This window comes from Accipiter gentilis, chromosome 17 (genome assembly GCF_929443795.1).
Source record: "Accipiter gentilis chromosome 17, bAccGen1.1, whole genome shotgun sequence".
In the NCBI taxonomy this organism is placed as follows: Eukaryota; Metazoa; Chordata; class Aves; order Accipitriformes; family Accipitridae; genus Astur; species Astur gentilis.
The window spans coordinates 17365034-17391569 of record NC_064896.1 but is presented as its reverse complement, the minus strand read 5'-3'; the positions used below and the strand labels follow the sequence as shown (position 1 = coordinate 17391569).

Below are 26536 nucleotides of genomic sequence, written 5' to 3'. Positions count from 1 at the left end.
TATCAAAGACTTTCTTGAATTCTCATTTTATTCCTCCCTGCCCTATTTGGTGAGTAGTTGGTGGTATCTGGGTTAATGAAACACATGTCCTCACAGCACAGCAGCCCCGGGCGGGAAACACAAGCCATTGATCTGGGGGGCTCTGGGGGCACACAGCCTCAGAAGAAGAGTGCCTGGGGGTCATGGGGGGTACAGGGGGTCAGGGGGGTACTGGAGCTGAGCACCCACATTGTGGAGCAGGGAGAAAGCAGTAACATCTTCCCGTTGCCAGCCAGATCTTCCAACAAACCAGGGATCCCCAAGGGCTTGCTTTAAAAGCTGACCTCCTGCAGGAATGCTGCAGGAGCCAATTACAACGAGGCAGCTGGAGTATGGAGACTGTCACTTACGATACCCATACATTTTCATTTATATCTTGTCCCTGATGCTATTACTTAGTCTTATCCACCCGAATAAAAGTACTGCTATTATTTATTCTTATGCACCCAGAGAAACCTTTGTTTTTTCAGAGCTTAGGTGTGTATTGTATCTGGCACAGCACAGTTTGCTCCAAATTACTGCCTGCACAGAACAGCCATGCTACATGCGCACCATCTCCCACCCAGACTGTAGCAGTCTGCTACTATTTTTACTTCCATTTTCTCTTTACTTGATGCTTTTCAAGCTTTCTGCTTTGTCCTTCCCCTCCGCCTCTGCAGTCTGGGTGTGTTGGAGGGGAGATGGGCTGAATCCTTGGCCCTGTAGCCTTTCCCCAGAGACTTTTACGGAGTCCTCTGCAAACCTCTCAGACCATTTTAGCTTGCAGAGTTGCCGCAGACTTCTCTCTCCCTGTCAGAGACTGGAGTTAATCCAGGATCTGGGGAGGCATGAAGGGCGTAGGAGGGAAGTGTCAGGCGTCTGTTTTTGCTACACAGTTCATCAATGGCACAAGGGTAGGAGCTATGACAGAAAAGCACGTTCGTGGCCTGTGATGAGGCACGTGGGTGTGTAATACCCACCTAAGTCGAGGTACTACAGCTGAGAGGGATGGAGCTTCCAGACGCCAGCCTCAAGTGGAGCAGATGAGAGGATGCGGGTCAGGGAGGTAACTTGGTCACAGAGAGTTGTGGGCTGGACCATGTATGCGTTAACACAGCAGATGAAAGAGTTCAGCAAATGTGGACAGAGTAAGATAATTAAATCAGCAGGGAGAAATGAGAAACATGAAGAGGTTGTGGAAATGTAAACATGGGCAGTGGAAACACTTCTTTGTGAATTTACATTTTTTGGCTACATTTCTCCATCTGAGGAAGCAGAGGGACCAGATTCTGACAATCGGTCCCAGCCCTGTGCATGGTCTAGAGCATCGGCATAGCACAGAGCTGGCACCAGCCCTGGAGTGACAGAGCTGCTGCGAGGCTTGGCCCTGCACGTAAGGGGTAGTCCTCCCTCCTCTCCTGGCTAAGTAAGCTTGTCTGTCCCTTGGGAGAGGAGGAGGAAGGGGAAGGGATATTCTCAACTTCCCCTCCTTCAATGCAAATGCCAATATGACTGTAGAGGTGCACAGGAGTAGCAAGGTAGGACCTGGGAGCCCTGCCAGCAAGTGGTTGTCTGTGCTAGAGGCTTAGTCCTCGACTTAGGAGATGCTCAGTGTGTAAGGCTCACTTGGGTCTGTGAGAAATTGTAGGTGCTAGAGGAGGAAGTGAGAAGGAATATGACTTTTGGCTATTGTTATAGAGAAAAGACAGTTATCAAGTGTGTCTGTGGAATATTTCCAATGTAAGTAGTATGTGTAACTGAATATGACTTTAATATTTCATGAGAGTTGGTGACTTCCAGTATGCAATGAGCCACGGTCCTCTGAAACAGACACATCCAGCGCTAGCATCTGCATCGGCAGTGCTCTCTGCAGCCAGGGCAGTGTCCATTCATTCTTCAACAGTGGACAACGTGTGTTCCTCAGAATATGGTAATTGTGCTGCGATTAGATATTAATATAGCCTAGACTTGGGGTTATTTGTTGGTTGACCCACCCAGAAACTGATAGCAGATGTCCTCCTATCTAAAGGACCATAAATGTCTTGTTAAGTCACGTTAATTTGCTTTTGACATGGGCCTAAACAATGTTCACAAGCAGTCTCCACAATTCAGCTGAGTCATGGTAATGTCTGAAATTCCTGTACCTCGACTCAGTCTGAGCTTTGTGTCTCCACAGCCAAGTACACAACAAGGAAACCTTTCTATGTGTTATCATGAGAAAATGATTTGGAAAACAAAATAGCCCAGAGGAATATAAATGAACTTTGAGTGGCAAAGCAGCATTGTCATCTTTTGTCTGTAACATGACAAAAGATCTCTTCTTCAAGAGAAATTTGTGATTAAGAATGTCTCAATAAGACTACATAATCTCATATTAATACTTTCATGGGGACAAGATCAAACACTGAAAGTTTTTTTAATCCAGTGAGTAAAAGGCATAGGAAGAACCAAAACTTGGGCAAGTTCCAAATAATTTTTAACAAGATGATAACCATGGAAAAAAACCTGGAAGGAGAAGTGGTGGACTGCCTGTGTTTTGAAATCAATTGGATCTGGGTGTTTTTCTAGAAATTGTTCACTAATTTTGCTTTAGCAGAGTGCAAATTATTGGGATGAGTACAGGTTAATGGGATGAGTTCGGTGGCGTAGGCTGTTCAGCATGGCTATGTAATAGCCTTACATATCTGTGAGAAAATTCCCTTATCCCGTAAAACTTGCAAACACAGTCACTTTTTCGCAGTCCATTACTGTTAGTAGACTTATTACGCACGTACAGTTACATGTGCCTGCAGGACAGCCTGTAGCTGACAGAGCAGAGAGATGTGCTGGAGTTAAGCCTGGGTTTAAGGCCGCCTCTTCCTCGCAGCAGCTCCGCAGAGGCAGACCATCACAGGCCAGCATCTCCTGGGTGGGATGAGAGCTTGGTGTTAGTGCTGCCAGCATGGGGCAGCGGCACTACCTGTGCGTTGGGGGGAAGAAGGGAGGCGACGCCAGTGCGGCGCTGGGACCCTGGGCACAGCTGGCCCCATGCCGTCGGGGGGTGGCCGGAGCCCTGGGATCATCATAGCGTGTCTCCCACTTGTGCATGGCTCTGGCAGCGCTTCCCCTCTGAAGTATGTGATGGTTTATGCTCCTCGTTAGTGTGTGACTCATGCAATGGTTTGGTTTCTTGTGCCCGTGTATAAAATTACCTGCATATGGGTAATATAAGAAGTGTTTTCCAGTAGAATGACAGCTAGAACATTGTGCAGCGTTCCTGTAAAACTGCACAGACCAAATGAAAAAAACCACTCTCAAAAACAGCTCTCTGGATTACCAAAACTGCTCTAGACTATGAAAAGTGAGAATATTTTGAAAATCTCATTTCTTTGAGTATTTTGTTGCTTTACTTTGTGTGCTTCACACACCTTAAAGAAAATAAATCATCTGACCTTACTTCTTATTTCTCATAAACAAGAACAGTGGGACAATGTGTGGGTTGCACATCTTGAAAGGAAAAACTGGAGCGGACTTGGTTTCCCAGGGTAGGGCTTTCTTTTTTTAATTTACCAGACATGCTTCTTACGAATTATACCCTTTTAAAAGGACTTGAACCGTGTTTTAGAGATTTAAACTGGGGGTTCCCTTACAGCCATCATCTCTGAATTTTACCTTATGGAATATAAAAACCTCACACTGAAGTGACAGATGTGTATCCCTTCTAAATATGAATCTTTCCAGCTATGGAAGAGACACAGGCACTTTGTACAAGCAGGAGTTTGGTAACGGCGTGTGGCACTCCCACTGCCCTCTGCGTGAGCCGTGCCCGGGAGGTGATTGTGGGGACTGAAAGTTCGGAACGAGTGTTTCACGGGGGTCAGCCTGAGACGTCTCACAGGGAAAGAATTTCAGAGGCTGAGTTTTGAAAAACTGTGTGCAGAGCCTTAAAATGCACAGGTCGAGGTGCTGACAAGGGCGATGGTGTGACCCGCAGGACACTGGCAGGGCAGAGCAGGGCAGAGCAGGGCAGAGCAGAGCAGGATGCCGCAGCAAGACACCCCCCACCGTGGGCGCTTGCTGCATTCAGCTACTGCCTTGCCCCAGCCAGCTCCCAGGAAATCTCTGGAAGAGAAACCAGTGTCCTGGGCCGGAGCCCGAAGCCTCCCCTAGCGTGGGAATAGCACGCATGAGAGGATGCAGGGGCTGATTTACGTCACAGCACTGCGTGTAAAACAACAAGTTACTAAAGGGCATTCTATAGAAAGGAAAAAAATACTAACTGAATATCAGAAGAATGTTTGTCTTCCTGCTTTTAGCTTAACGTGGCTCTTTTTTTAGTTGCTCAGCTAAGATAACTGAATTTGTAGTAGTTGAAAATGCCACCGAGTCATTAAAGTGAGCTTGAGAAAGTGCTGGCAGTCTGTACCATGCTCCACAGCTCTTCTGAAACATGCCACTATGCTTGCTATGGTAGACACGTGAGACCAAAATATGAGGCAATGGCGGCACCGTGGCCTGCTATAAAAAATAAATAAATTAGAGAAACACAAGAAACCTGTGTCAGGCAACATATGTTACAAAATGTGCTGTGATTGATGGGGATCCTAAAGAAAATGTCAAGTAAAACCAACCCAATGGACTATTTGCAGTAAAAGACAAGCATTTGCTCTTCCCCAACCTTTTCCCTCTTTGTCCCCTAATTCTCGCTTTTCCCATTCAGCAAACTTAAATTTTAATCACTGACAGGAACGAACAGGTGAAACCTTTCTCCTGGCCTTGGAATAATCCACAACTAAAAATGCTTGCGAAGGTTATTCTGGTGGAGGTCTGATGCCACCTAAAGTCTCCAACAAGGCTTGCAGTAGAAGAAATCAGCATTCCTCCCCAGCATTCTCAAGCAGTAACGGCTCTGAAGTTATTAGTTATTTATAGATCTTTGTGGCGACACTAAGCACAGCAGAAGTCTGCACTGTGAGAAAAATCAGCTCAGTCATGCTAGGCTGGGTAAAAATCCAAATTTCTGTCATCCTCAGCCTGCGAGAAGCAGATGTCGTAACTCAGTCCAAAATGAAAGCTCTGAAATGGAGAGCCTGTCTTTATTTCCCTGATGCTAAAACTAGCTTGGTAATGATGTTCCTTTATTTTTAACATTTGGAAACCATGTGACTGTAAAAGGGTATCAGATTCAGTAGATGGAAACACAATGCAAGACATTTTCCACAAATGATATCAAGCCTTAATGTTTAGGGGATACCAACGTGTATTTTAGAGTAGGGTAATGAGCAGGGTTAATACCTTTATCACTAGAGTTGGTCAATAAGCCCGTTAAAATGTATTATAATAAAAATACGCTGTTGTCACAAAAACATACAAACTTTGAAAAATGTGGTGCTTTTACTAGATTTTCTTTGGAGTAAGTATTGATTGTTGGGATTTCTTACAGCTGATTTAGTAGAGTTTTTCTCTAGGATCTTTTTTAAATTTTATTTTATTTTTCATACTCATTTTCCCTTGTTTGTGCATTAGTGCTTGACATAAGAACATCAGTATTATGTGTTTTTACTACTGACGTGGTCATAACTGCTAAGAACTGAAGTTGCTGTTGGATTTTAAGCATCATTCCAAGCGGCTGCTATTCAGTGCTGTTGGGAATATTAAATCCCGTCTTCTAGATCAAAGTGTCCCCCGACTGCTATAACGAAACAAATAGTTTCTAGGTTTTTACCTTTAGTTTCAAGTCACCTAGAAGTGAGCACGGGAGGAACTACCACACTGCATAGTGCAGAAGTGGAAGGGACTGGAAAGGGACATAGGCCATCTGAAGTCAGAAGTGATAGAAAGGCAGCCCCTTGGGCACTTGCATTTTAACACGCTGAGTTTATCAGCAGGCGGTAGGTGTTCTGGAAAAAGAAGAACCTCTGCTAACGTGGTTGTTCCTCTCTCTCCAGCACCCTCTCCAGCTGCTCGCACGCTGTGGTGGCCCTGCTGTACCCCTTCTCCTGGCAGCACACCTTCATTCCTGTTCTGCCCTCATCCATGATTGACATCGTGTGCTGCCCTACTCCCTTCCTGGTGGGACTGCTCTCCAGCTCCCTGCCCAAACTGAAGGAGCTGCCTGTAGAGGAGGTAGGAGCTGGCACCAGAATTCTTTGCCTGGAGTAAAGCTGGCCTCACCCTGGAGAGGGCCTGCCATTCGCACATAAATCCTCACATGTTTAATTTTTAATCTGCCTCTTTGTTTCTTCTCTGCCTAGTTCTCATGGGCAACTGCCTCTTGGTAAAACTGCAGTAGTAGGGTTAGTCTTCTCTTTGTTCCGCCCCTCTTCCCATAGCTGGCACCTTGACAAAGAGAAGTGAATGTTAATCTGGTCAACAAGTAAGTACAGTGTAAATATGCTGATCTGTTCTGATTTTGTTGTACCCGGAACAAGAAGAGGAAGATGTGAAGTGCCATCTGCTATGACACCTATTAATGCTAATGGAAGTTGTACATGAGGCCATAGCCAGCACAGAAAATAAAACCTTTAAAGCTTTTTTTTTTTTACTTCTAAGACTTTGTTAATACTATATTGGAAATCAAATGAGGGTTGCACTTCATCAGCCTTTCCAGTAAAATACCAAAATACTCAAGGGCACACTCTTCTCTCTTACTCCTATTAGCTTCCTGTTATTTTTCTATGATATTTTCTTTTCTCGTGCTCGCTTTCAAGGCTCTCTGTGCCTCTGGCTCATGTAAATCTCTGCTCTGTTTTCCTCCCACTTTCCTAACATTGCTCTCCCACATCTTCCCAGCTCCGTCTCTTAGCTTTGTTGCTTCATTATCATTATTATTTCACACCCTTGCCCTTCAGAAGCCCTGCTGCCTCAAATGACACCATTTTCTTTAACCCCCTCTGAAACATTTTTCATCTGCACATTAACAAAAATGATTAGCAATAACTTGCTTAGGTTTAAGAAAAGAAGACCTGCCTAACCCTTTTAGCTTTTGTTTACATATTAACCTAGTATGAGATCTGTTGTACCTAACTATGTTAAATTAGACTTAAAGCTCTAAAGAAAAACTTCATCTTCTTGTTTTATAAAGCACACAACCTGTTGTTTCACAGTAAGAATTTGATTCATGTTGAGGCTTGGGACCATTCAGATGATCTTTTGCTATTAAAAGGCAGAGGCAGACACAAATGGATGTTTTCTGTCTCTTCAGATATATTTCACTATATTGTTTTCTTCTCTTTAGGCTTTGATGGTTAACCTGGGATCTGATCGATTCATCAGACAGGTAAAGTACGGCTTGAAATGTTGCCATGCAGTCTAGCAAGCTGTTTACTCCTGTAGTATGATTAGGTTTCTTTGATTAGAGAAATTTGGCAGGAATTGTGCAGTGAGAAAGAGATTAGGAAAAAGAATAAGTGCTCATTTTCTCTTTCACCTGCAAATAAGTACTACTCCTCAGGTATGCAAAGGGGATTGAAGCTGTGACTGTCAAAAGAAATAAAGAACTGTATTCACAGTGCAAAGAAAACATCCAAAGATAATAACATCATGTTAGCAAGAGAACTTATACTGTTGGAGGTGAAAAGGACAAAAATTGCAAAGAAAAGTTTCTAAGTGAGAGAGGAAAGTTGAAGAATAGTTTAACGTGGTAGGAAAAGCAAGAGCCTTGTAAACAGGGAGGTGAAGGATCACCATCTCCTGATAGCAATGTGGTACTAAGTAATTTCAAAAATAACAATCTGCAGGTTAGATGAGTAAACTTTCTTGTACGATTCCCTGGAAGATACGGCTGGTGAATGGTGATTGCAGAGCTAAGATTCTTGTGTCTACCTGCTTTTGCTGAACAAGCATTAAATAAGGTGAAGAGAGCAACACGGGGAAAACCCAGAAAATACGTTATACTAGAATATAAGTAAAAACAACTGTCAAGAACCAAAGAAGCTGCCTAGAACCAACTAGAGCAGCTGTGTGTACATGTAGCTAGGTTTTGCATGATGTGTATTTAGTTAAAAACAACTATTTGGACTCTTTGTCATGTAAAGAGCTGATTCCAAGTTTCTGTATGTTTACCTTGCTCTTTGGATTACCATTCCTGACTTTAATCTCATTAAGAGTGACAAGAAATTTTTTTTAGAAATGTATGATAGTTGCACATAGATTTTCATTATTTTGTTTATGGAGGCATGACAGTAGCAGATAGTACTTTTCAGCTTTTCTTCTAAATTTTAAACCTTGCAAAAGTATTTGCTGTAGTTGCTGCACAGATTAATGTGATCTAAAGATTTTTTTTTTTCCTCTGTCAGATGGATGATGAAGACACACTATTACCTAGAAAATTGCAAGCTGCTCTGGAGCAGGCTCTAGAGAGAAAGAATGAACTGATAAATCAGGATTCAGATAGTGATTCAGATGATGGTAAGTTCATTTGGAAACAGGGACTTGTATAAACAAGCATGTAGGTAGTATTGTGACTTTCCATCCAGGAGAAGGAAAGATGGGACTTTAGTACTCAAATACCTTTTGCAACATCAAAGATAGTCTCTGAACACACAGGGAATGGGACTGATAGTATCAACCCACGGTAATACATTGTCAGCGATCTATTTTAATTTCTTTGTAAATGACATGCACTCCCATAAGTACCTCTAGGCCTTTACTCAAACAGAGGCTTGCGGTTAACTTGGCCCTAAATCAATCCAGATAACTATACATGCTTAGGGGTGTGTCTGAGTTCGGAGTTGCTCTTGGCGCTTGGTGTATTCAGGGGAGAGAAGCAGGTACCTCCACAAAATAGTTTCAGTGCGAGAGGGGCTGAGTTGCCTCTGAAGGTTCATATTTCTCTCCAGCAATTATAAAAACAGCCCAGGGTGAATTTAAATGCCTGTGGTTAAAAGGTATGAAGCAGGCCCCTTTTCAGGTTTTGAAATTTATTTCTACTCATCTGTGTTACATTTGTAAAACTACTTTAACATCTCAGAAATGATGAAAACCCAAATTCTACAACATACCCTTTTTGATCAGTTCTTGGTAAAGTCCTATTATCCCCAGAGCAAACATTTTAATTCTGAGTCATTCAGAAGCTTCTCAAGAAAACTCACTCGAGCTAAAATATGAGGTATAATTTTGATGATGCACCCACAAAATGTTTAATTTTCTGAGCCGTTTCCTGCGGATTTGTATTTCTCACTGACTCCTGGTTACGAAACACCACTTATGTAGACTGGCTCTCTTGATTATAAAGCTCTTACCCTATCTGATGTATATCCAGGTCTGCAAGGAGCCGGTACAACTCCTTTCAGTTATTAGCATGGCAGCAGTAAACTGCTAGATGACAATACCTGGCCCTGTGTGAATGACAATGCTGACAGCTCCAGTAGCAGCTGATTTTGGTGTCTTATTGCTGCCTTATTTTGCAGAATGTAACACCCTGAATGGATTAGTGTCTGAGGTTTTTATCCGATTCTTTGTGGAGACAGTTGGCCATTATTCCCTGTTCCTAACCCAGAATGAAAAAGGAGAGCGTGTCTTCCAAAGGGAGGCTTTCCGTAAATCTGTGGCCTCCAAGAGTATCCGCCGCTTCTTGGAAGTTTTCATGGAATCCCAAATGTTTGCTGGCTTCATCCAGGACAGAGAGCTGAGAAAATGCAGGGCAAAAGGTAAGGGTGGTTTTCTCTCCTGGAGCGCGGGTCACTCGTGTTTTGCACGGGTCCCGTGGTCAGCATCTCTATCTACTGTCAGGGCTGAGCAAGTTCAGCACGGCTGACACAGCTCCCGAAACGCACCGCCCGCCTCCGGTGGGCCTCGACTGTAGCTAATGGTGGAGACAATACAAAGGCTTCAAGCAGGAGAATATTCCCACCCGAGCGCCTTAAATCACTCAAGGGCGAACCGGGAGCGATCCTGCGGAGGGCGCAGCCCAGCCCTGTCGGGAAACCACCCCGGCGGCTGTCTGCCAGCGCTGGCGGGGGGAAGAACGTGACAGCGTCCGTGACATAAAGCCGAGCCACGCAGAAGGCCGACTTCCACGCCGGTTGCTGGGGGCAGCCCGCAAAGCCCGCCGGCGCGCTCCCGCCGCGGGGCGGGGCGGGGCGGGGCGGGGCGGGGCGGGCGCGCCTTGCACTGCAGCGCCCCCTGCGGGAGCTGCGCGGGCGCCGGGCCCGGCCCGCCGCTGCCCGGGAGGCGCCCGGTGGAGCGGGACGGGACGGGACGGAACGGAACGGAGCGGAGCTTTGCGGCCGTGACCGCGCCTGGCGCCGGGCAGGGAGCGGCAGGCGCGGCGTGCGCGGCCCGGGGCGCGCCGGCCGTGCCGAGGCGGCGGCGGCGGCGGCGGCGGGCCCGGTTGCCGGAGAGCGCGGCGGGCGGAGCGGGCAGCCCTCGCCCCCTCCGTTTTCCGCCCCCGACCCCCCTGCCCCGCTCGCCGTGCCTGTCCCGATGCCGGGTGAGACGGCGTAGCCCCTCACCGGCAGTAGCGTTTTCCAGTGTTGGAGAGGGAAAGGACTGTAAAAGTGAAAAGTTGGGGGTGCGCAGCGGGCCCGGGCGAAACGGATCCAGCCTGACACAGCTCACCCCCGCTCCCTTTTCTCCCCTCTTCCACAGGTCTCTTCGAGCAGAGGGTTGAACAGTATTTGGAAGAGCTTCCAGACACGGAACAGAGCGGAGTAAACAAGTTTCTGCGAGGCCTTGGTGAGGAAGATCTCTTTAGAAGTACTTCTGAAATTAATTTCCATGTCTCTCTCTTTTTTTTTTTCTTTTTTTTTTTTAAATTTTAAAAAGCCTTACCTGAGGGGAAATCTGATAGTCAAGCAGTTTCAATGTGATAGGAAATATGAAACAATGAGAGCATACTTAAAGCTGACAAAACCAGATTTAATTATGACTCTTGTTAACACTTTAATTTTCACTTGGGGGCGGGGGAACCAAACTGTAATGGAGGAAGAGAAAAGGAAGGCACCTGACCAGCCAGGGTTCTGTTAGTCTGCTGTCCCTGCTGGTATGAAGTTGAAGAGTTAGTCTACAGCAATTACATTACGAATTAGACCCATTTGCGAAGTAGCTTTTGATTGCCCTTGGCTTTTCAGCGCGTGCTAGACTGATGGTGTGCTTTCTTTAGGAAACAAAATGAAGTTCCTTCACAAGAAGAACTAACTCCTTTCTGCTGAAATACCAACCCAAAGACTATTTATGACACTGCGCGTGAGACACCTGCAGCTTTTCAGAGTTTGATGCGGGAGGACAGCGGAGCAAGCTGACCGCAGCTTTAAGTGATGACTGATGCTGTTGGGCAGTGTGCCAGATGATGGCTCCTTTATGTATTTGGGTAGAATTTGTACATAATGTGCTGTAAGCTTTTGTAACTGATTTTGTAATGAGCAAGGAAAACTGTGGTAAATATTTGTATATTCCTGAGAATAACAGGTGCTTTTTTTTTTCTTTAGTATGAATTGAGTTATGCTTGGTGCAAAAATGAATAGCTGATTATGTGCAGCTGACTGTCTCAGCAGAACCACTGACTTCACGGGATGTTTGTGAGAGCTACGCTGATGCCTGAATATTGCGGGGATGAATGAGCTCGGGTACATGGGAGAGGTTGTACACACGGGGGCTGCTTTCATGTGGTGGAGTTGGGTTGTGGGGTGTGTTTTTTTCCTTCTAATTAATTTTAAAAGAAAGAAATAACAAAGTAACTTGATAATAAGGTACTTGGTTCACAATACAAAACTTCCACTTGGTTTGAACTCTGGTCAGTAAACTACTTGTAATCCATTCTGCACTAAGACTGCTAAACCTGAGGAGATCTCAGTTCTTTGACATGCGAGCTGCAACGAGTAGGTACAGTACATCCTTTCCTGCTGTATGTATGTATGGTTTCTAATAAACTCTGTAAATACACCTGTTTTGTTTATATTCATTGCAAACCTCTGCAGTTTCTGATGTTGAGTAGGTACAAAACCAGTAACTTTCCTGTGATTTTTTTTTTTAATGAGTTTGTAATTAAAATATAAAATGGTTATTAAGAACATGTCTTTTAGTAGGTTTGCTATTTCATGACATGTAGTTTGTTTTTTCTTCAATGTTTTTCACTAGGGCTGAGACAAGGCATTCTGTATCCCTGTTGTGTTAATTTTATCTTAACAGAAACTTCTCCTAAAACACTTTTTTTTCTTTGTATGGGTTAGCAGCAAATTACATTTTGTCATTGTATCATAGATACTGCTCCTGAACTGTGGTATTTTCAGGTTGGTTTTGTGCTACCTTGATTAGATGATCAGAGTAGAATACAAGCAGCTTGTAGCAGACAGCCTTTGCCTAAATTTCTGATGAACTGATCACCTACATTTCATGAAAGTCTGCTTTTCTTTTGCATTAATTGCTGTCTGTTTAGGTGTTGTTTCCACTTCAGTAGGACAGGAACGGTTAGCTTGCCATGGCCTTCTGCACAGCTGTGAATGTTGCCCACAGGTACCATGTTCATCTTTGTCATCAACATAACTCGTGTTGAAATTCTGTGAGGTTTCCCTTAGCCCGAAGAAGAAAATATAAAATACTTGGATAAGTCTGACAAGCTGACAGCAAGTCTGACAGCTAATGAAAATTATCTAAAGCTTCTTACCTTTAAAAAAACCCCAAACAAACTGTATTTTTCTTCATTGGCAGTGTGATTTCTTCAGTTAGATTGGCTTTGAGGCTTGCGCAGTTCCTAACCTGACAGTGGTTCTGGTTTGCTATCAGCCTCATAGAGCAAAATCGAGGGTCATTCACTAAAAAGGTGAAGTCGTTTCCTTTTTTTCTTACCTCCCTCACACTGGTGAATATACAAAAGCTTGTTAAGTGTACGTGAAATGTCTGTAAAATATCAAGTGCTTTTGATTCAATGGAAATGTAATCACAAATGTTAATTTCTATTAGTTTTACTCTGTAATGTACTGTAAGTTGCAGAATGACTTCTAGATGTCGTTCTTCAGAGTGGAAGGAGTAACTTCACTTGTACAGGTGGATTCTGGCCATTTTATAAACAACAGCTGCTAGTAAATATATCTTCCTCTTAAGAAAACAATGGATAAAACATCATCCTTGCCTGAAGGAAGTGCTGCAGAGAGGAGCTGCTGCAAAGGCAAGAAAAAGCCATGGAATGCAGTGATGTAAAAGCCATCTCCCACACCAAAGCCATTTTCTTCCATCTGTACTTTAAACATGTATGTAGAAAGCTTTCAAACATTGCATTACCCATCAACATGTCGTTCTAATTTTTGTAACTTGAGTCGGAGGAGAGTACCAGACAAGGTGAGATCATGTTTCAAAAAAATTTGTAGGTGCCACGTTCATCCTCAAACTCTGGCTATATAAAACAATCCTAGTGTTGTGGTTTAACTCCAGCCAGCAACTAAGCACCACGCAGCCACTCACTCACTTCCCCCCCTCCCCCCAGTGGGATGGGGGAGAAAATCGGGAAAAGAAGTAAAACTCGTGGGTTGAGATAAGAACTTTTCAATAGAACAGAAAAGAAGAAACTAATAATGATAACACTAATAAAATGACAACAGTAATAATAAAAGGATTGGAATGTACAAATGATCCGCGGGGCAATTGCTCACCACCCGCCTATCGATGCCCAGTTAGTCCCTGAGCGGCGATCCCCCCCCCGCCCCCACTCCCCCCAGTTCCTATACTGGACGTGACGTCCCATGGTATGGAATACCCCTTTAGCCAGTTTGGGTCAGCTGCCTGGCTGTGTCCTGTGCCAACTTCTTGTGCCCCTCCAGCTTTCTCGCTGGCTGGACATGAGAAGCTGAAAAATCCTTGACTTTAGACTAAACGCTACTGAGCAACAACTGCAAACATCAGTGTTATCAACATTCTTCTCATACTGAACTCAAAGCACAGCGCTGTACCAGCTACTAGGAAGACAGTCAACTCTATCCCAGCTGAAACCAGGACTCCGAGTGTTGCCTGGAGGTCCCTGTTTGAGAGCATCAGGTGCTTGAAGAACAGGGGGTGTGTTATTTTCCCTTCTCTACGAGCTGTTAAAACTAACAGTGCTCTGAGCACGGACCACTACTAGTGCACCATTTAACTGAGAAAGAAGTCCTGAAGAAAAACAAATCCAGTATTGAGACCCATGCTTTAAATTAGGTAAAGGCTTGTTTAAGGTCTTAGGGTATAAAATACATAAGAAACAAGCTTGAGAAACAGTAACACTCTCCAGGACTTGTTACGCTTGTGTGGCAGATAGTTAAGTAGGCAGGATTTATTTTCCCGCTGTCGTCGATGTTTAATAAAGCGACCAAGCTTGCCGCCTTTCCTAAATTCTGCCCAAACCCCCACTTTTGCTACCGGCGGCAGAGGGAAGAGAAAGCAAGCTGCGTCGGTCACTCGGGCGGAGCAGCCCTTGACGCTGCCTGCTCAAGTCAACCCGCCGGTACGGGCGGCCGCTGCCCGGGACCGCCGTCTTCCCTCCGGAAAGCGGCGGTGACGGCCGAGCCGTGCCGGCGCACGGCGGGAGCGGTGGCAGGGCAGGCCGGCGCGTTTCGGAAGCCGCCCGAAAGGCCGCCGGAGAGCGAGCCGGCCGGTCCCCACCGGCCGCCGGGGCCAGCCCGCTTCTCCCTAAGATGGCGCCGCCTCCCCCTCACCCCGCCGCTACCCCCGCCCCGGCGGATCCCGCGAGACTCGCCCCCCGCTGCGGGCTCCTCAGCGAAGCCTCGCGAGAGCTGGGCCCCGCCCGGCCCCGCCGCGCCTTTCCCCGCTCTCGCGAGCGCCGCGCTCTTTCTCTCCCCTCGCGCACGCCGAGAAGATGGTGGGTGCCTGCGCCGGGCGGGGGGACGGGACCCGCGGCCGCCGCCGCCGCCCCTCGCTCCGGCGGCGGGACGTGGCTGGGGGGTAGCGGGGGGTGGTGGGCAGGCGCTTCTCTCTCCGGGCGCGGCGGGGGAGAGCGGTGCGGTGCGGCCAGGCGAGGCGAGGCCGACCGGGCCTTCCCTCGGCGGGCCCGGGCCGCCGCGGCGCCTGGCTGGGCGGCCGCCGCGGGGACTGCGGCCTCGGAGCGGCGCCGGCCGCGGGGGAGGGGAGGGCGGTCGGTCGTCCTGCCTCTCGCTGCCCGCGTTGCTGACAGCTGCTCTCCCGCTTTCCCGCAGCCCTCCAGACTGAGGAAGACCCGGAAGCTGAGAGGACACGTTAGCCACGGCCACGGCCGCGTTGGTGAGTGGGGAGGCGGCCGCTGGCGGGCCGCGGCGCCTCCGAGTGCGCGCCCGTCGGTACCGCCCCGGTGCTGCGGGGATGCTGCTGTTCTTGGCGGGCCGCAGGGAAACGCGACGGTGGGCGCGGGGTGCCGCGCACGCTGTGGGCAGTGGTGGGCGGTACTGAGGGCCGCTACGCACCCACAGGCGTGGGGGCGACGCTCGCGCTGTGGGGGCAGATGGCACGGTGATGGGCTGATCAGAGGTCTTGCACGTTCCTTTAGATTTCACTGGATTTGTAACTTAAGCTCAGTAGTGCTCACGCAATAGGTACTGGCTGCGTGTGGGGGGATCTTAAGCTTACGGGGCAGCGCTGTGTCCCTTCTAACTCTTTGGCCGTTCCTGCTTTTTCTTGTCACCCCGCTTGTGCTAGCACAGGTGTCTTGCACTCTGTAAGCTAACCAGAGGCGTGCTATGGTTGGGGTTTTTTTCTCCTGTAGGGTTAGTTTTTAGTTGCCCCATCTCACTGAACTGAGGTGAACGCAGAAGAGGGGATAGTCAGAATAATTAGCTTGAATTGACACTGAACATACCTCTGAGATCAGGTATTATGTATAATATTCTTCGCGTAACAAACTTAAATTTTTCTTTTTAGGCAAACACAGGAAACATCCTGGAGGGCGTGGTAATGCTGGTGGTATGCACCATCACAGGATTAACTTTGATAAATAGTAAGCTAACATTTTAAATATATACTGGCAAAACGCATGTTCCTGAAGTAGAAACAACTAACTTGTGTATGTGAATAAAAATTCCTTGCAATACTTTGTGGTTTTGCCTCTAACATGGAAGTGTAGCATTATAGATCCAGTCAACTCGTGTCCCCATTTACCCCCAAATCAAAGGCCTTTTCACTTAAACCAGGCATCTTCAAGAGCTCAGTGCAGCATTGAGTGGTCTTGACCAAACTTGCCTGTTACAACATGGTCCCTGCTTAATGGTGCACACACAAAATGTGATGTAAATTCAAAATATTATGCTAAATCTAAACCGCATCCTATTTAGGTGCGTACTGTAAAGGTAAGGGATGTTGTCTTTACTTATTGCCGAGACTAGAGTCACATCTGGACACTGCCTGTTGTCCTGGTGTGCTAGAGTACTCGGACAGTAATCACTAATCTATATTCACTGGCTGTGACCATTCTTGACTCAGTCAGTCACCAGGTTAGTGACAGGAGCACTGAAACTCCTCAGGCAGTGCAGCCCTCCCTGGATTCACGGAGTTGGGGTTGTTCTGGAAATACAGGGCTGGGCCAGACTCACCAAGGGGTATTGAGTTGTGAGTTCAAGGGAGAGCAAACACTTCAAGAGAAAATAATTTTCCCTTGGTTTGGGTACTAATGATGATTACACTTAAATACTACATGTGTTAATATGAATAAAAGTATAATTTGACATTTCAATTACTTTGATCAAGAAAGATGCTTGTTGCAGTGTTAATTTGTAGTCCTACTTTTGAGGATAAATTAAAAATGTGATCTAATGAGGAATGTGTTTCTTTCACAGTCACCCTGGTTACTTTGGAAAAGTAGGCATGAGACACTATCACTTGAAGAGAAACCAAAAGTTCTGTCCTACTGTCAATTTGGATAAACTATGGACACTTGTCAGTGAACAGACAAGGCTCAATTATGCAAAAAACGAGGCTGGACTGGCCCCGGTCATTGATGTTGTGCGCTCGGTAAGTTTGTGCCCATATTCAAACCTGCAGTTCCTGGTCACTTCATGTGTAACTTGGCTTTGTGTATCCAAGTAGGAAGATGGCGAATGCAAATAAGCTACAGTGCTTGAATATTTGCGAACTTCTTGGGACAAATATCTTGGCTTATAAGTAGTTACACAGGTACTTACGCTGTTATGTTTTTTTCTGTAAGAACTTTTTCTCATGCTTGTGCGTGATTGTGGACAGGGATTTCCCTTATTTTGGAAGGTGGTGAAAGATTACTTGTTTAAAATGTTACTGAAAGCATGTATAAAAACATGGCAGAACTAGTCTCATTTATATAAAGTCACTTCTCTAATATCGAGGCTAGAGTCACATCTTAACATGCGTGATTGTCTTGGTGTGCTGTAGTTCTCGGACATAAATGTCTGATCTCTGTTCGCTGGCTATGATGTCTCGTATCTCAGCTAGCCACCGAATCAGTGACACTAACTAGTCTGCCAAGTGGGTGTGTTCTGTGTCCCAAATTAAGATACCAGTGTTGGCTTGTTAGGCCACTTCTAACAAGCAGTGACTTCCAACGGCTGTAGTATTAATGGACCTTGTGCCGTGATTGTCCTTTTAATGTAAAGGACAGGAATGAAATGAGAGGATTCCAGTGGTAGAGAACGGCTGTTGCTGCAAAAGCTTCAGTTATACACTTAAGACATGCAGAAGAGTCCTCTGCTCTGTTCAGAAGTACCAGGATGTCCTACAGGTAAAGAGCACTGACCAGAAGTCATTGGATAGTAGATAATCTTGGAAGTGCAGCCAACTGCTCTCTCCTTTGGAAAAGCAGGTAAAGATTGGTGACCTCTTTACCAGATGTCACTGTATTTTCTGTATGGAGTATGGGGAAAAAACAGCTTCTAAATTGCAGGAAAAGTTCAGTTTACAGTTTCCACTTTTTCTCTGAACAAATGCAACTCTACTAGGTCATGCAGGGTATTTTTCTTTCATTCGTACCAATTTTATATTGGAGACAGACACTGAATGAGGTCATGGTGAGCATGGTTTTAACTGGTGCATGCTAAAAGACAGGTCTGAATGTAGGAGCCTGCAAGCTGATCACAAACATTTAATGGGTTTTTTAATCTTTCTAGGGCTACTACAAAGTCCTGGGCAAGGGGAAGCTGCCCAAACAGCCTGTAATTGTGAAAGCAAAGTTCTTCAGTAGAAGAGCAGAGGAGAAGATCAAAGAAGTTGGTGGTGCCTGTGTGCTTGTGGCATAAAAGCCTTTGGTTTATTCAAATTTTTTGAATAAAGACAATGTGTAAAATGTGCTAATTTACAGAATTTTCTCATTTTTTTTCCCCTGACTTGTCCAGACGCTGTTCACACTAAAGTCTTGTCTGCTTAGTTATTTCTGGCAGTTTTTGATTAGTGGTTTGACTGTTTCTCACTATCTTTTGAAATTGCCTGGCTACAATGTCCAGCATTTGGCACGTACAAATAGCTCGTCTTTATGTCTTTATGGGGTAGCAAAATAGATAGGTTCCTCCCGTATTTGTGCCGCACTTTCAATGGGTGATCCTCTTTACAGCTGTCTGTGAAAAGGTGACTTCATGTTCTATTGATGGAGATTTTTGTACCCTAAAATGCCATCTAGGTGAAATCTGTGGGGATACTGCCTTGGCCTTTGGGAATGAGACGGCAAGAGTGTGGACAAAGAAATGCAATGGAAAATGCAAAGTGGGTAGTAGTATACCAAAAATTGCTGTGTGAAAGAGACTTGGTGTGCGGAATTGCTATCAATAAGCTTTGTTATCAATAGGCTTTTTTTGGGGATAGCGAAACAATTCTAGTCCCATTTCCACTAAGGTGTGGTATGGGAAGGAAGGAACAGGAAATTACTGGGAATAATGTGGGACAGTTGAAAAGAGCTGAAATAGGTGGGAAGAAACAATTCAAGCTTTCTACCTCATTATTGCCAGACTTGCGTCATGAGAAGCACATCAAGTAGGTTTCTGCAGATGCTGAAGTCCGCCTAGTAGGCAGCTTTCTGGCAAGTAATGCCAGCTTCTGAGCAGAATAATGCTGCCTGGTGTGCCTCGTTGCAGCTAACAGCAACTTGTCTCCAACAGAAAAAGTGATCGGGTTTTTTTCTATCAGCATTATGCATAGAAATAAGATGTATTTTGAATTTAGTTCAACAGTGTGGTTAAATTCTTCTTTGCTTTTTTGTGATGCTGTTAATGAAAGGTCTTTCTAAATTACAACTCTTGCGTTTATCCCTCCAGTGCTTCGAAGGCTGCTAAATGGATGACAGCTGCCTAGCTTCTGATCACAGTCAACATAAAAAGCGCAGACCATTTTTATCCATGTGCTTTTTAGAAACTATTGGTGTAGTACTTGGAGTACTGAGGTGTTTGCATCCTGTATTCATCAGAACATGAGGCTCATCGTCATCTATAGTTAAGTTGACTCTTCATTGACAGTATAATGCTACGTTTTTCCAATCTCTTAGCTAGACCACAGCTTGTGAACACATTGGATTTATCATAGAATCACAGAATGGTTTGGGTTGGAAGGGACCTTAAAAGATCATCTAGTTCCAATGCCCCTTGCCATGGGCAGGGACACCTTCCGCTAGACCAGGTTGCTCAAAGCCCCATCCAGCCTGGCCTTGAACACTGCCTGGGATGGGGCATCCACAACTTCTCTGGGCAACCTGTTCAGTGCTCACCACTCACAGCAAAGGCCTTCCTTATATCTACTCTAAATCTCTCTTTCAGTTTAAAGCCATTACCCCTTGTCCTATCATTGCATTTCTTGGAGATTAGGCTGACTTCTTCCACCACCCACCACAGGACAAAATTGCTTCTGCAAGTACCGATTCTGAATTTCACTAATTTGTAGCAATTGTAGCAGCAGCATGGTGTCCTTTTGGTAATTGTGGCAGACTAGCTGGACAGATTGTGTTAGGGTAAAAACTTTTAAAGCTTCTTGTCAGTGTTAGTGCACTGACAGATGGCAATGCCAAGTTGGTGTGTTTTTAAGGGTTAGTAACAGCAGTAATGTACTGAAACTGTTGCTTAATGATAGAACTAATACAGTAACTGTTAATTAACTTTTGCAATTCATACCCTCCTCAAGTAGGATTCACAATTCCTGAAGTTACCGTGTATGGGACCGAAATAGTGCCAGCTAGCTTCAGCCTTCCTTACAGCTAATAGAAAACCACGGCACAGCTCTAGAACGGCACGATACACATTTCTGATGTATTTTGCTTAAAATGACTACATAAAATATTGCTTGCTTAGTTGAAACATCAGAATAGGACTCCAGTTGCCAATGCAAGGCTTGACCCTGTGTGCCAAAGCAGTCACCTTTATCTGATGGTAAAAATCAAACAATTACTTAAAGCTAGTGGGCTAGTTCTTGTTTTGAGTGCCAGACCAAAAGCGTATAGACACTGTCACCTATTTTTTTTTTAATGCTCACTGGTACAAGTCTTGAATTACTGGTCATAGTTGCAAATTACCTTCTAATACATGATATGATTTGTGATATGATCCTAGTTAATTAACTCCTAACCTAGTGTTTGGCAATAATTAAATTGAGGGCTTTTAGGGTAAAGCTGAATGCATTGCTTTGATAAAATAGGTCATCTTTGCCTGTGATACTGATAGTTGTGAAGAACTGTAACTTAAACGAACAGTTTGTAAAATACTGAGGTAAGAGAATGTGAACTTGATCTCACTGACCACTAGGACCAGTGTTTCCTAATATGTGATGCTATTTATCCACTGCCAAAGCTAAATCGTTTCAATCCTCAAAAGTAAGTTGTGCAGTACTGCAAAATAAGGAACGTTGTTACTCCCTCATGTCAGTAACCTGATCGGTGACCAGATCATGAAGGCCGTGAAAGGCTTTATTTACGCTGCAGTTCCCTGTGCACACATGACAACAGGCAAGTGATGCTAGCTCACTAACTTACATAGTAGACACCACACTCAACTCTCTGGTATTTAATGTCTTAATATATTATGTCTTAAGTAATTCTTCCATATTTTGTAGTCTTACTTCCGAGTACAAGAAGTTCCTTGTGAGAAGTGTGCAGGCTCCACCGACTGACCTGCTCCCCTGAAGGCCGGCCTGGGTATTTTCTGTGGGGTTTGGGGTTTTTTTGCAGGGCTGAGCCTCGTCCCTGAAGTACCTACCCTGAGGCTGGGGCAGGACTTCTCCTTCCTCGGCGCCTTGTGCCGACTCCCGAAGTGACCGTCTGGAGGAGTATATCAAACTTCGGTTTTGAGGTTGAGCAGTTTACTGCCGAGTTACGGCTCCACGCCGCCATTTTCCCGGCTGACTGTCGGGGCCGGGGCCGCCCCTGCGGCGCGATCCAGCTGCCGGGCACCGCTGGCGCAGCCCTGTCGGGCCTCCGTCGGGCTCCCCAGCAAGCAGGGGCGCCGTGCCGGGGACAGAGGCGCCGGGAGCGGCCGGCGCTGCCGAGCGCGGCGGGGAGCGGCGCTGGGCCGGGCCGCCCCTCGCCATGGCAACGGCGCCTGGCGGAGGCCGCTGACGTGACGAGCCCGCCCGGTGGGGCCCGCCCGCGGCGGCCGTTGGGCGCGCGGGGGCGCTGGCGGCCGAGGCGGGAGGCGTGGCGGCCGTTGGGCGCGCGCCCTCGCCTCAGGACCGCCACCGCCCCGCAGTCGTGCCGCCTCGGGGCTCTTCGCCCCGGGGGCGTTTCGAGGGTCTCGGGTAGGCTCTGCTGCCCGCCGGCCATCCCGCCGTTTCCTTGGGGTAACATACCGACAGGGAGCGTTTCCGAGGTGTGAGAGGGCTGAGGGGTGCCCCACAAACTGCCCTTAGCGGCTTAACAAGAAGCTCCTGTGAGGGTCAGCCTTCACAGGAGGAAACTCCGAGGGCGGCTGGCTGTCCACGATGTCCAAATAAAGCATTTTCCTATATAAAAAACAGGAGAAATGAGGAAACTAAATGAAGACCAACAAACCTCTTATATGTAAAACGTCTTCCTTTTTATTTGCTTGGGGTTTTTGGTTTTGTTTTGGGTTTGGTTTTTTTTTGTGTGTTTGGTTTTTTTTTTAACTGATAAACATTATGGTTTGGTAGGTGGGGATATTTTTATTTTTATTCGGTGTTTTCCAAATTCTTGGCAACTTGCATTACTGCTAATGAAGCAGTTACGGACAAAACTGGTAAAGTTGATGTTATATCAATTTAAAATGCTGTAACGAGCCTTATGTAGCAACATTCACATTTAATGGAGGGAAGAAGATACAACAAAAATCATCTGATTAAATCTGAGAAAAAGGAGCACAGGAAATTGAAAGACTTGCATAGAGAGTTTATCCCTAAAATACAGAAATGATAAAGTTATGGGAGTGTATCATTACAAACTTCTCTTGTATGAAGTGTATTAATGCTTTACTGGAAGTTCCAGTCCCATGATATCTGGATGTTTCTCTTCAATTTGTGTTGGGGTAGCCATTGCCTTCCCGAGGCCACCACTGATCTCTTGGTCCGAGGCAGCCCCCCAGCACAATGCTTTTCCTTTGCCCTCATCTGGGCTGACACACCAAAACCCAGCACTTCTCTTCCCCTTCCAGGTGTGACTTGGCCTGCCAGCTGCCTCCCCAGCTCTCCCCATCTTCATTTCTGTCCTGCGTCCTGCCTCATTACCCTTACTGCACATCTCCAAATGCAATTAAGTTTATTTATTTTCTTTGTAATCACTACTGCTGCATTTGGTGTTTCCCACCAGTGTAGCCAAGTCACTGTTAATGTAGCTGCCTGACTGCCGATTTGCATACCTATCTCAGCAGGAAATTCTAAACACTTTTTGTCACCCTCATCCTTCCCCCTCCTACCAAAACACTTGTACGTAGTTTCATATGTTATGCAAAAAAACATAAATTAAAATGTATGGTAACCTGCTTCTCATTCAGGCACAGATTTGGCCTTTATGGTGATACAGCATTTCCCAGTATTAGGCTTTGTTTGCACTGATTCTTTGTGCAAGGATGCTTTGGTCCTGGGCTGTGGTTTCTCTGTCTAAACAATGTGGTAGTCTAAGACCTCAACTTCCTACTGCAGAAATTACATGTTTTTGTAGGTAGGTGCTGGTTTGTCTTCTTAACAACAGTAGTTGCGAGAAACAATAGGGACGGGTTGAGCTGAGAAGCTGTGCTACTCTAATGACATTTGACTCTGAAATGGTTAATGAAGATGCACTGTAAAAAGTGAGCTCATATAATCAGCACTGATACAATGTTTATTAGTTAAGCCACAGGTGCCATTACCACAGCTCTTTTCTAAAGGGACCTCTAGTTTTGAAATTACAATCGTAAGTTTTAGTGGTGGGTTTGAATTTGTCTAAGTGAATTCAGTAAAGCTGGTGGATAGCTACCTATTTTCATTTGTTCCTAGAATGGGTCTTGGGTATGAAATATGATGCAGACTTTAACATATGGTCCATTTTAAATAGCAATGAATTCAGGATGCAACACTTAAAAAATTCCTGGTTGTGAATTTCTGAGACATTGATAATTCTTTTGTGTGGTAGGAAAAAAAAAAAAAAAAAAGAAGACCTGCTTACTAACCATTTCCACTGGAATCTGCCCCGAGACAGAATCCCTCAAGAGAATAGAGAGCCCTAAGATTAGAGCTGCTGCTCTTCTGTGCTGAGGAAATCTGAAGATTGTAGATGCAAGTTATGTACTGCTGGTAGCCAGGGCACCATGCCAAGGCAATGGGCAACTACATGGGGGTCTGGCCACAGGAGGTCCGGTCAGCTGGATGGGTGATTCCAGGGGAGACAAGACTGTATTTGCTTTGTCATCTCTGATGCAACTTGCAAAAGTTTCCCTTTGCAGGCTGTATCTGATCAACATCTCTCAAAATCTCAGAATCAAGGATGGAACATGAACTGCAAAACTCTCATTTACCTTGGGGAGCTTATGTTGGCAGAAAGAACACTGTCCTGCTTGTAGGAAGCTCAGGTTTGGTCTATAATTTGATCTGTGGTCATCTCGACAGTTGAAATTTGATTACTGCAAAGTGCATTTTATTAAATTTCTATGAAGAAGATTGGCAGAAGATGCTGTACTTTTATCAAGGCAGCTTTCTAACATGCATTGCTGAAATGATGGACGTATGATCAGTTATGCTTATTATTTGCTTTACCTGAAAACTCTAAAATATTGAGGTGAAATTGTAAAAGCAGTCAGAGAATATCATCATTTTTTATTGCACAGTTTCAGTGCTTCTAGCAGGAAATGTACAGCATGTGACAATTCAGCCTGGTAACAGCTTTGTAAGTAGATCAATAGAACAGATTACTTCAGTTTTTACAGAACTTGCAAGTACTATAGAGAGATAGTGGGATCATGGTTTGTAAACCTTAAACCACACTTTCCTGCACAACAATCTGCAAAGATATTCTTTTTTGTAAAGCAGGTATGTGATTTTCAGCTGCAAGGAACTTCCTCTTTCTTCACAAGGACTAAATAAATGTTGTTTCTGAGAATATGCATCCTGCTGTTGCCTTCTAGTTTGCACTTGAGCAATCGAGTGTTTTGTTAAGTGAAGGGGTTGTCATGAGCCATTTTGTGACTCTTCATGTTTTCGATGTCAAAATTCAGCCGACAGAAATGGATACCATGGATCTGTTGAGGAATTGTTTGGTGTGCAAATGGGACCTGCGGAAGAGAGAGCCCAGAATGCTACCTTGCCTTCATTCCTTCTGTAAGGACTGTCTTCCGGATTTGATTCAAGGATATAGCTGTATTCCCACTGAATATGAAGTTCTATACGAAGGTAATATTTAAGAATCTCTGGCTTGTGCTCTTTGTATTACAGTATTATAAAAATAGATGGATTGAGAAGTACTTTTTGTAGCCTATTCCTTTACAGCACTATTTTAAAAGTATAAAGTAGGAGACTCAAGATTTGTATGAGCAGAGGGTGGATTGGGAACAAGCCTCCTTCATGTTGGATGTTTTTCATCCAACAGCAATGTTTTGAAGAGAAATGACACAGGCAACATTAAACATTTTCCAGAATGGGCTAAGTTTCAGTTACCAAGTGTGACATTATGAATACTTTATTCACTTAGCTTAATAATTGAATAAATGCTCCAAGGTAGTTTCTAGGCTACATCTTTATCCAATATTTTGGACATGTTGGACCTTTCTGTGGTACTGGTTGTAGCAATAGTGTCAGTCTTCCTTCTGTCCCCCTTCCATGCGTCCCCTTGCCCAACACCAACACAAAAACATCCGGTTCTTTGTTCCTATCAGAGGTTAATTGTTATTAGAATATGTGTATTGTGGTGCACTGAAACTCTTCCTTTTATCTCATTGTAATGTGGTTTCTCTCTATCTGAACACTTCTGGCTGTAGGATATACTGTAACTCACCCTAACAAGCTGAGTGAACTAGTGAGGATGAGAAGCATTTTGTGACTGTCCCTTTTGAAATCCTGAAGTTATTTGTACAGTTTTTGGTAGTGATGTTAATAGAAAATACATAACTTTTTTGGAATAAGACAGGATTTAGATGACAGAATACAGTCATTTTAACTGAATGAGTCTTAATTGCCATGGGGAAGCATTCCAGACTCATTACTAATTTATAAGAAGAGCAAAGGCATGTAGATTACTTGTATTTTCACAGGCTTTGAACTTTAGATGAATAAGAGGCATCATTTATTATCTCTTCCATAGCAGATTTTAGAAACATGTAGGAAGGGAAGATACTTTCCCTGAGGTGATGGTAATCTGAATTGATGAGATTACATAAACTAGACAGGTTCAGGTTTGAGAACAAATGGAAACAGTGTTAGGAGATCTAGGCTAGCAAAACTCAAAAGATAAGGGAAAAGGGAATAACTTAATGGCAAAGGAGAAAGGCTATTCATGTGTAAAGTACAGACAGAAAAAGATATAAAGGTAGGAGAAGACAAAGAGAGCAAAGCAGTCATTTTAAGTAAATGCGTCCTCAAAATTTTTAATGCCCAGAGTGGGCTTAAAGTCTGAGGGGCCTACTTTATAAAAAATGCTGTTGAAATCAACCATCCCATTACTTTTTATGTATCCTCATTTGACATCTAAGCCATTCCTCTCTCCTCCTTGTTTCTCTTTGCCAAGTGGAAAAGTGAATTTATACTACTTGGTGATCTTGTATGAAGTGCAGCTAGAAGTTTTCAGGAGCTGTTAAAATATTGGCTGTTTCTTCAAGCTCTTGAGTGGATTGGGAATTATTTGTCTGTAGCAAATTGGAACAAATACTAATTTATTTCTGTATTCTTGAAGTTGCTCTGTTTACTTCCTCATTGTTTTGTAGATGGGGAACTAATGTGGGAAAGAGCAAGATTAGAGAAAAGAAATAATGAACAGTGATGACCCAGTAAATGAAGTGAGACACCAGGTGCAGAGACTAAGTTAATATATGGGCAAGGAGAGCAGCAAACCCAAAACATCTGTGTCTCTTATTTAAGTCAATGACTGAAACTGCAACCACCATAGGTCAGCCAGGATAAATTTGTGAAATCTGGTGGCATGATGCTAAACATTGCTTATCTGCACTGATTGCTCAGTTATGGGTAGTACAATACCAACTCAATTTTCAGTGTTATCTTTACGTATGATCATATA

The 26536-nt window shown here is 44.8% G+C and overlaps 3 protein-coding genes and 2 non-coding genes across 8 annotated transcripts in view; all 5 read left to right on the top strand.

Annotated features, from left to right (window-relative positions):
- The window catches only part of DENND2B (DENN domain containing 2B), a 182382-nt gene extending 170502 nt beyond the window's left edge, over nt 1-11880 (top strand). For all 3 annotated transcript variants that reach the window (XM_049821332.1, XM_049821334.1, XM_049821333.1), the window contains 6 exons: nt 5946-6123; nt 7235-7276; nt 8295-8406; nt 9408-9647; nt 10588-10674; nt 11102-11880. In XM_049821332.1, coding sequence (XP_049677289.1) covers nt 5946-6123; nt 7235-7276; nt 8295-8406; nt 9408-9647; nt 10588-10674; nt 11102-11136 — 694 coding nt within the window. In that variant the 3' untranslated portion in view covers nt 11137-11880. The remainder of the gene's footprint in view (nt 1-5945; nt 6124-7234; nt 7277-8294; nt 8407-9407; nt 9648-10587; nt 10675-11101) is intronic.
- A 1220-nt stretch (nt 11881-13100) lies between these two features.
- Nucleotides 13101-18207, top strand: RPL27A (ribosomal protein L27a). 2 transcript variants are annotated; one of them, XM_049821343.1, is made up of 5 exons: nt 13101-13184; nt 15117-15180; nt 15814-15889; nt 16725-16899; nt 18024-18207. In XM_049821343.1, exons 1-5 carry the CDS (start codon nt 13116-13118, stop codon nt 18150-18152), a joined length of 513 nt encoding a protein of 170 aa, XP_049677300.1. In that variant the 5' UTR covers nt 13101-13115; the 3' UTR covers nt 18153-18207. The 2 variants fall into 2 exon arrangements, with proteins under 2 accessions (XP_049677300.1, XP_049677302.1); XM_049821345.1 differs by lacking the exon at nt 13101-13184 and adding an exon at nt 14680-14782.
- On the top strand, nt 16264-16395 carry LOC126047576 (small nucleolar RNA SNORA3/SNORA45 family). The gene has a single exon (XR_007508601.1). It is a non-coding gene; the product is annotated as a small nucleolar RNA SNORA3/SNORA45 family (small nucleolar RNA).
- On the top strand, nt 17241-17372 carry LOC126047577 (small nucleolar RNA SNORA3/SNORA45 family). The gene has a single exon (XR_007508602.1). It is a non-coding gene; the product is annotated as a small nucleolar RNA SNORA3/SNORA45 family (small nucleolar RNA).
- Nucleotides 18208-24479: 6272 nt separating the features above from the next.
- TRIM66 (tripartite motif containing 66) overlaps nt 24480-26536 on the top strand; it is a 51452-nt gene continuing 49395 nt past the window's right edge. Inside the window, exon 1 of the mRNA XM_049821330.1 lies at nt 24480-24699. Coding sequence (XP_049677287.1) covers nt 24480-24699 — 220 coding nt within the window. The remainder of the gene's footprint in view (nt 24700-26536) is intronic.

What these genes read in the sequence shown, in the direction of transcription:
- RPL27A (XM_049821343.1), top strand. Translation starts at nt 13,116, where the DNA reads ATGGAATGCAGTGATGTAAAAGCCATCTCCCACACCAAAGCCATTTTC. An exon ending in TCCATCTGTACTTTAAACAT is followed by an intron (nt 13,185 to 15,116) that starts GTATGTAGAAAG and finishes GCTTTCCCGCAG; the next exon opens with CCCTCCAGACTGAGGAAGAC. An exon ending in CCACGGCCACGGCCGCGTTG is followed by an intron (nt 15,181 to 15,813) that starts GTGAGTGGGGAG and finishes TTTTCTTTTTAG; the next exon opens with GCAAACACAGGAAACATCCT.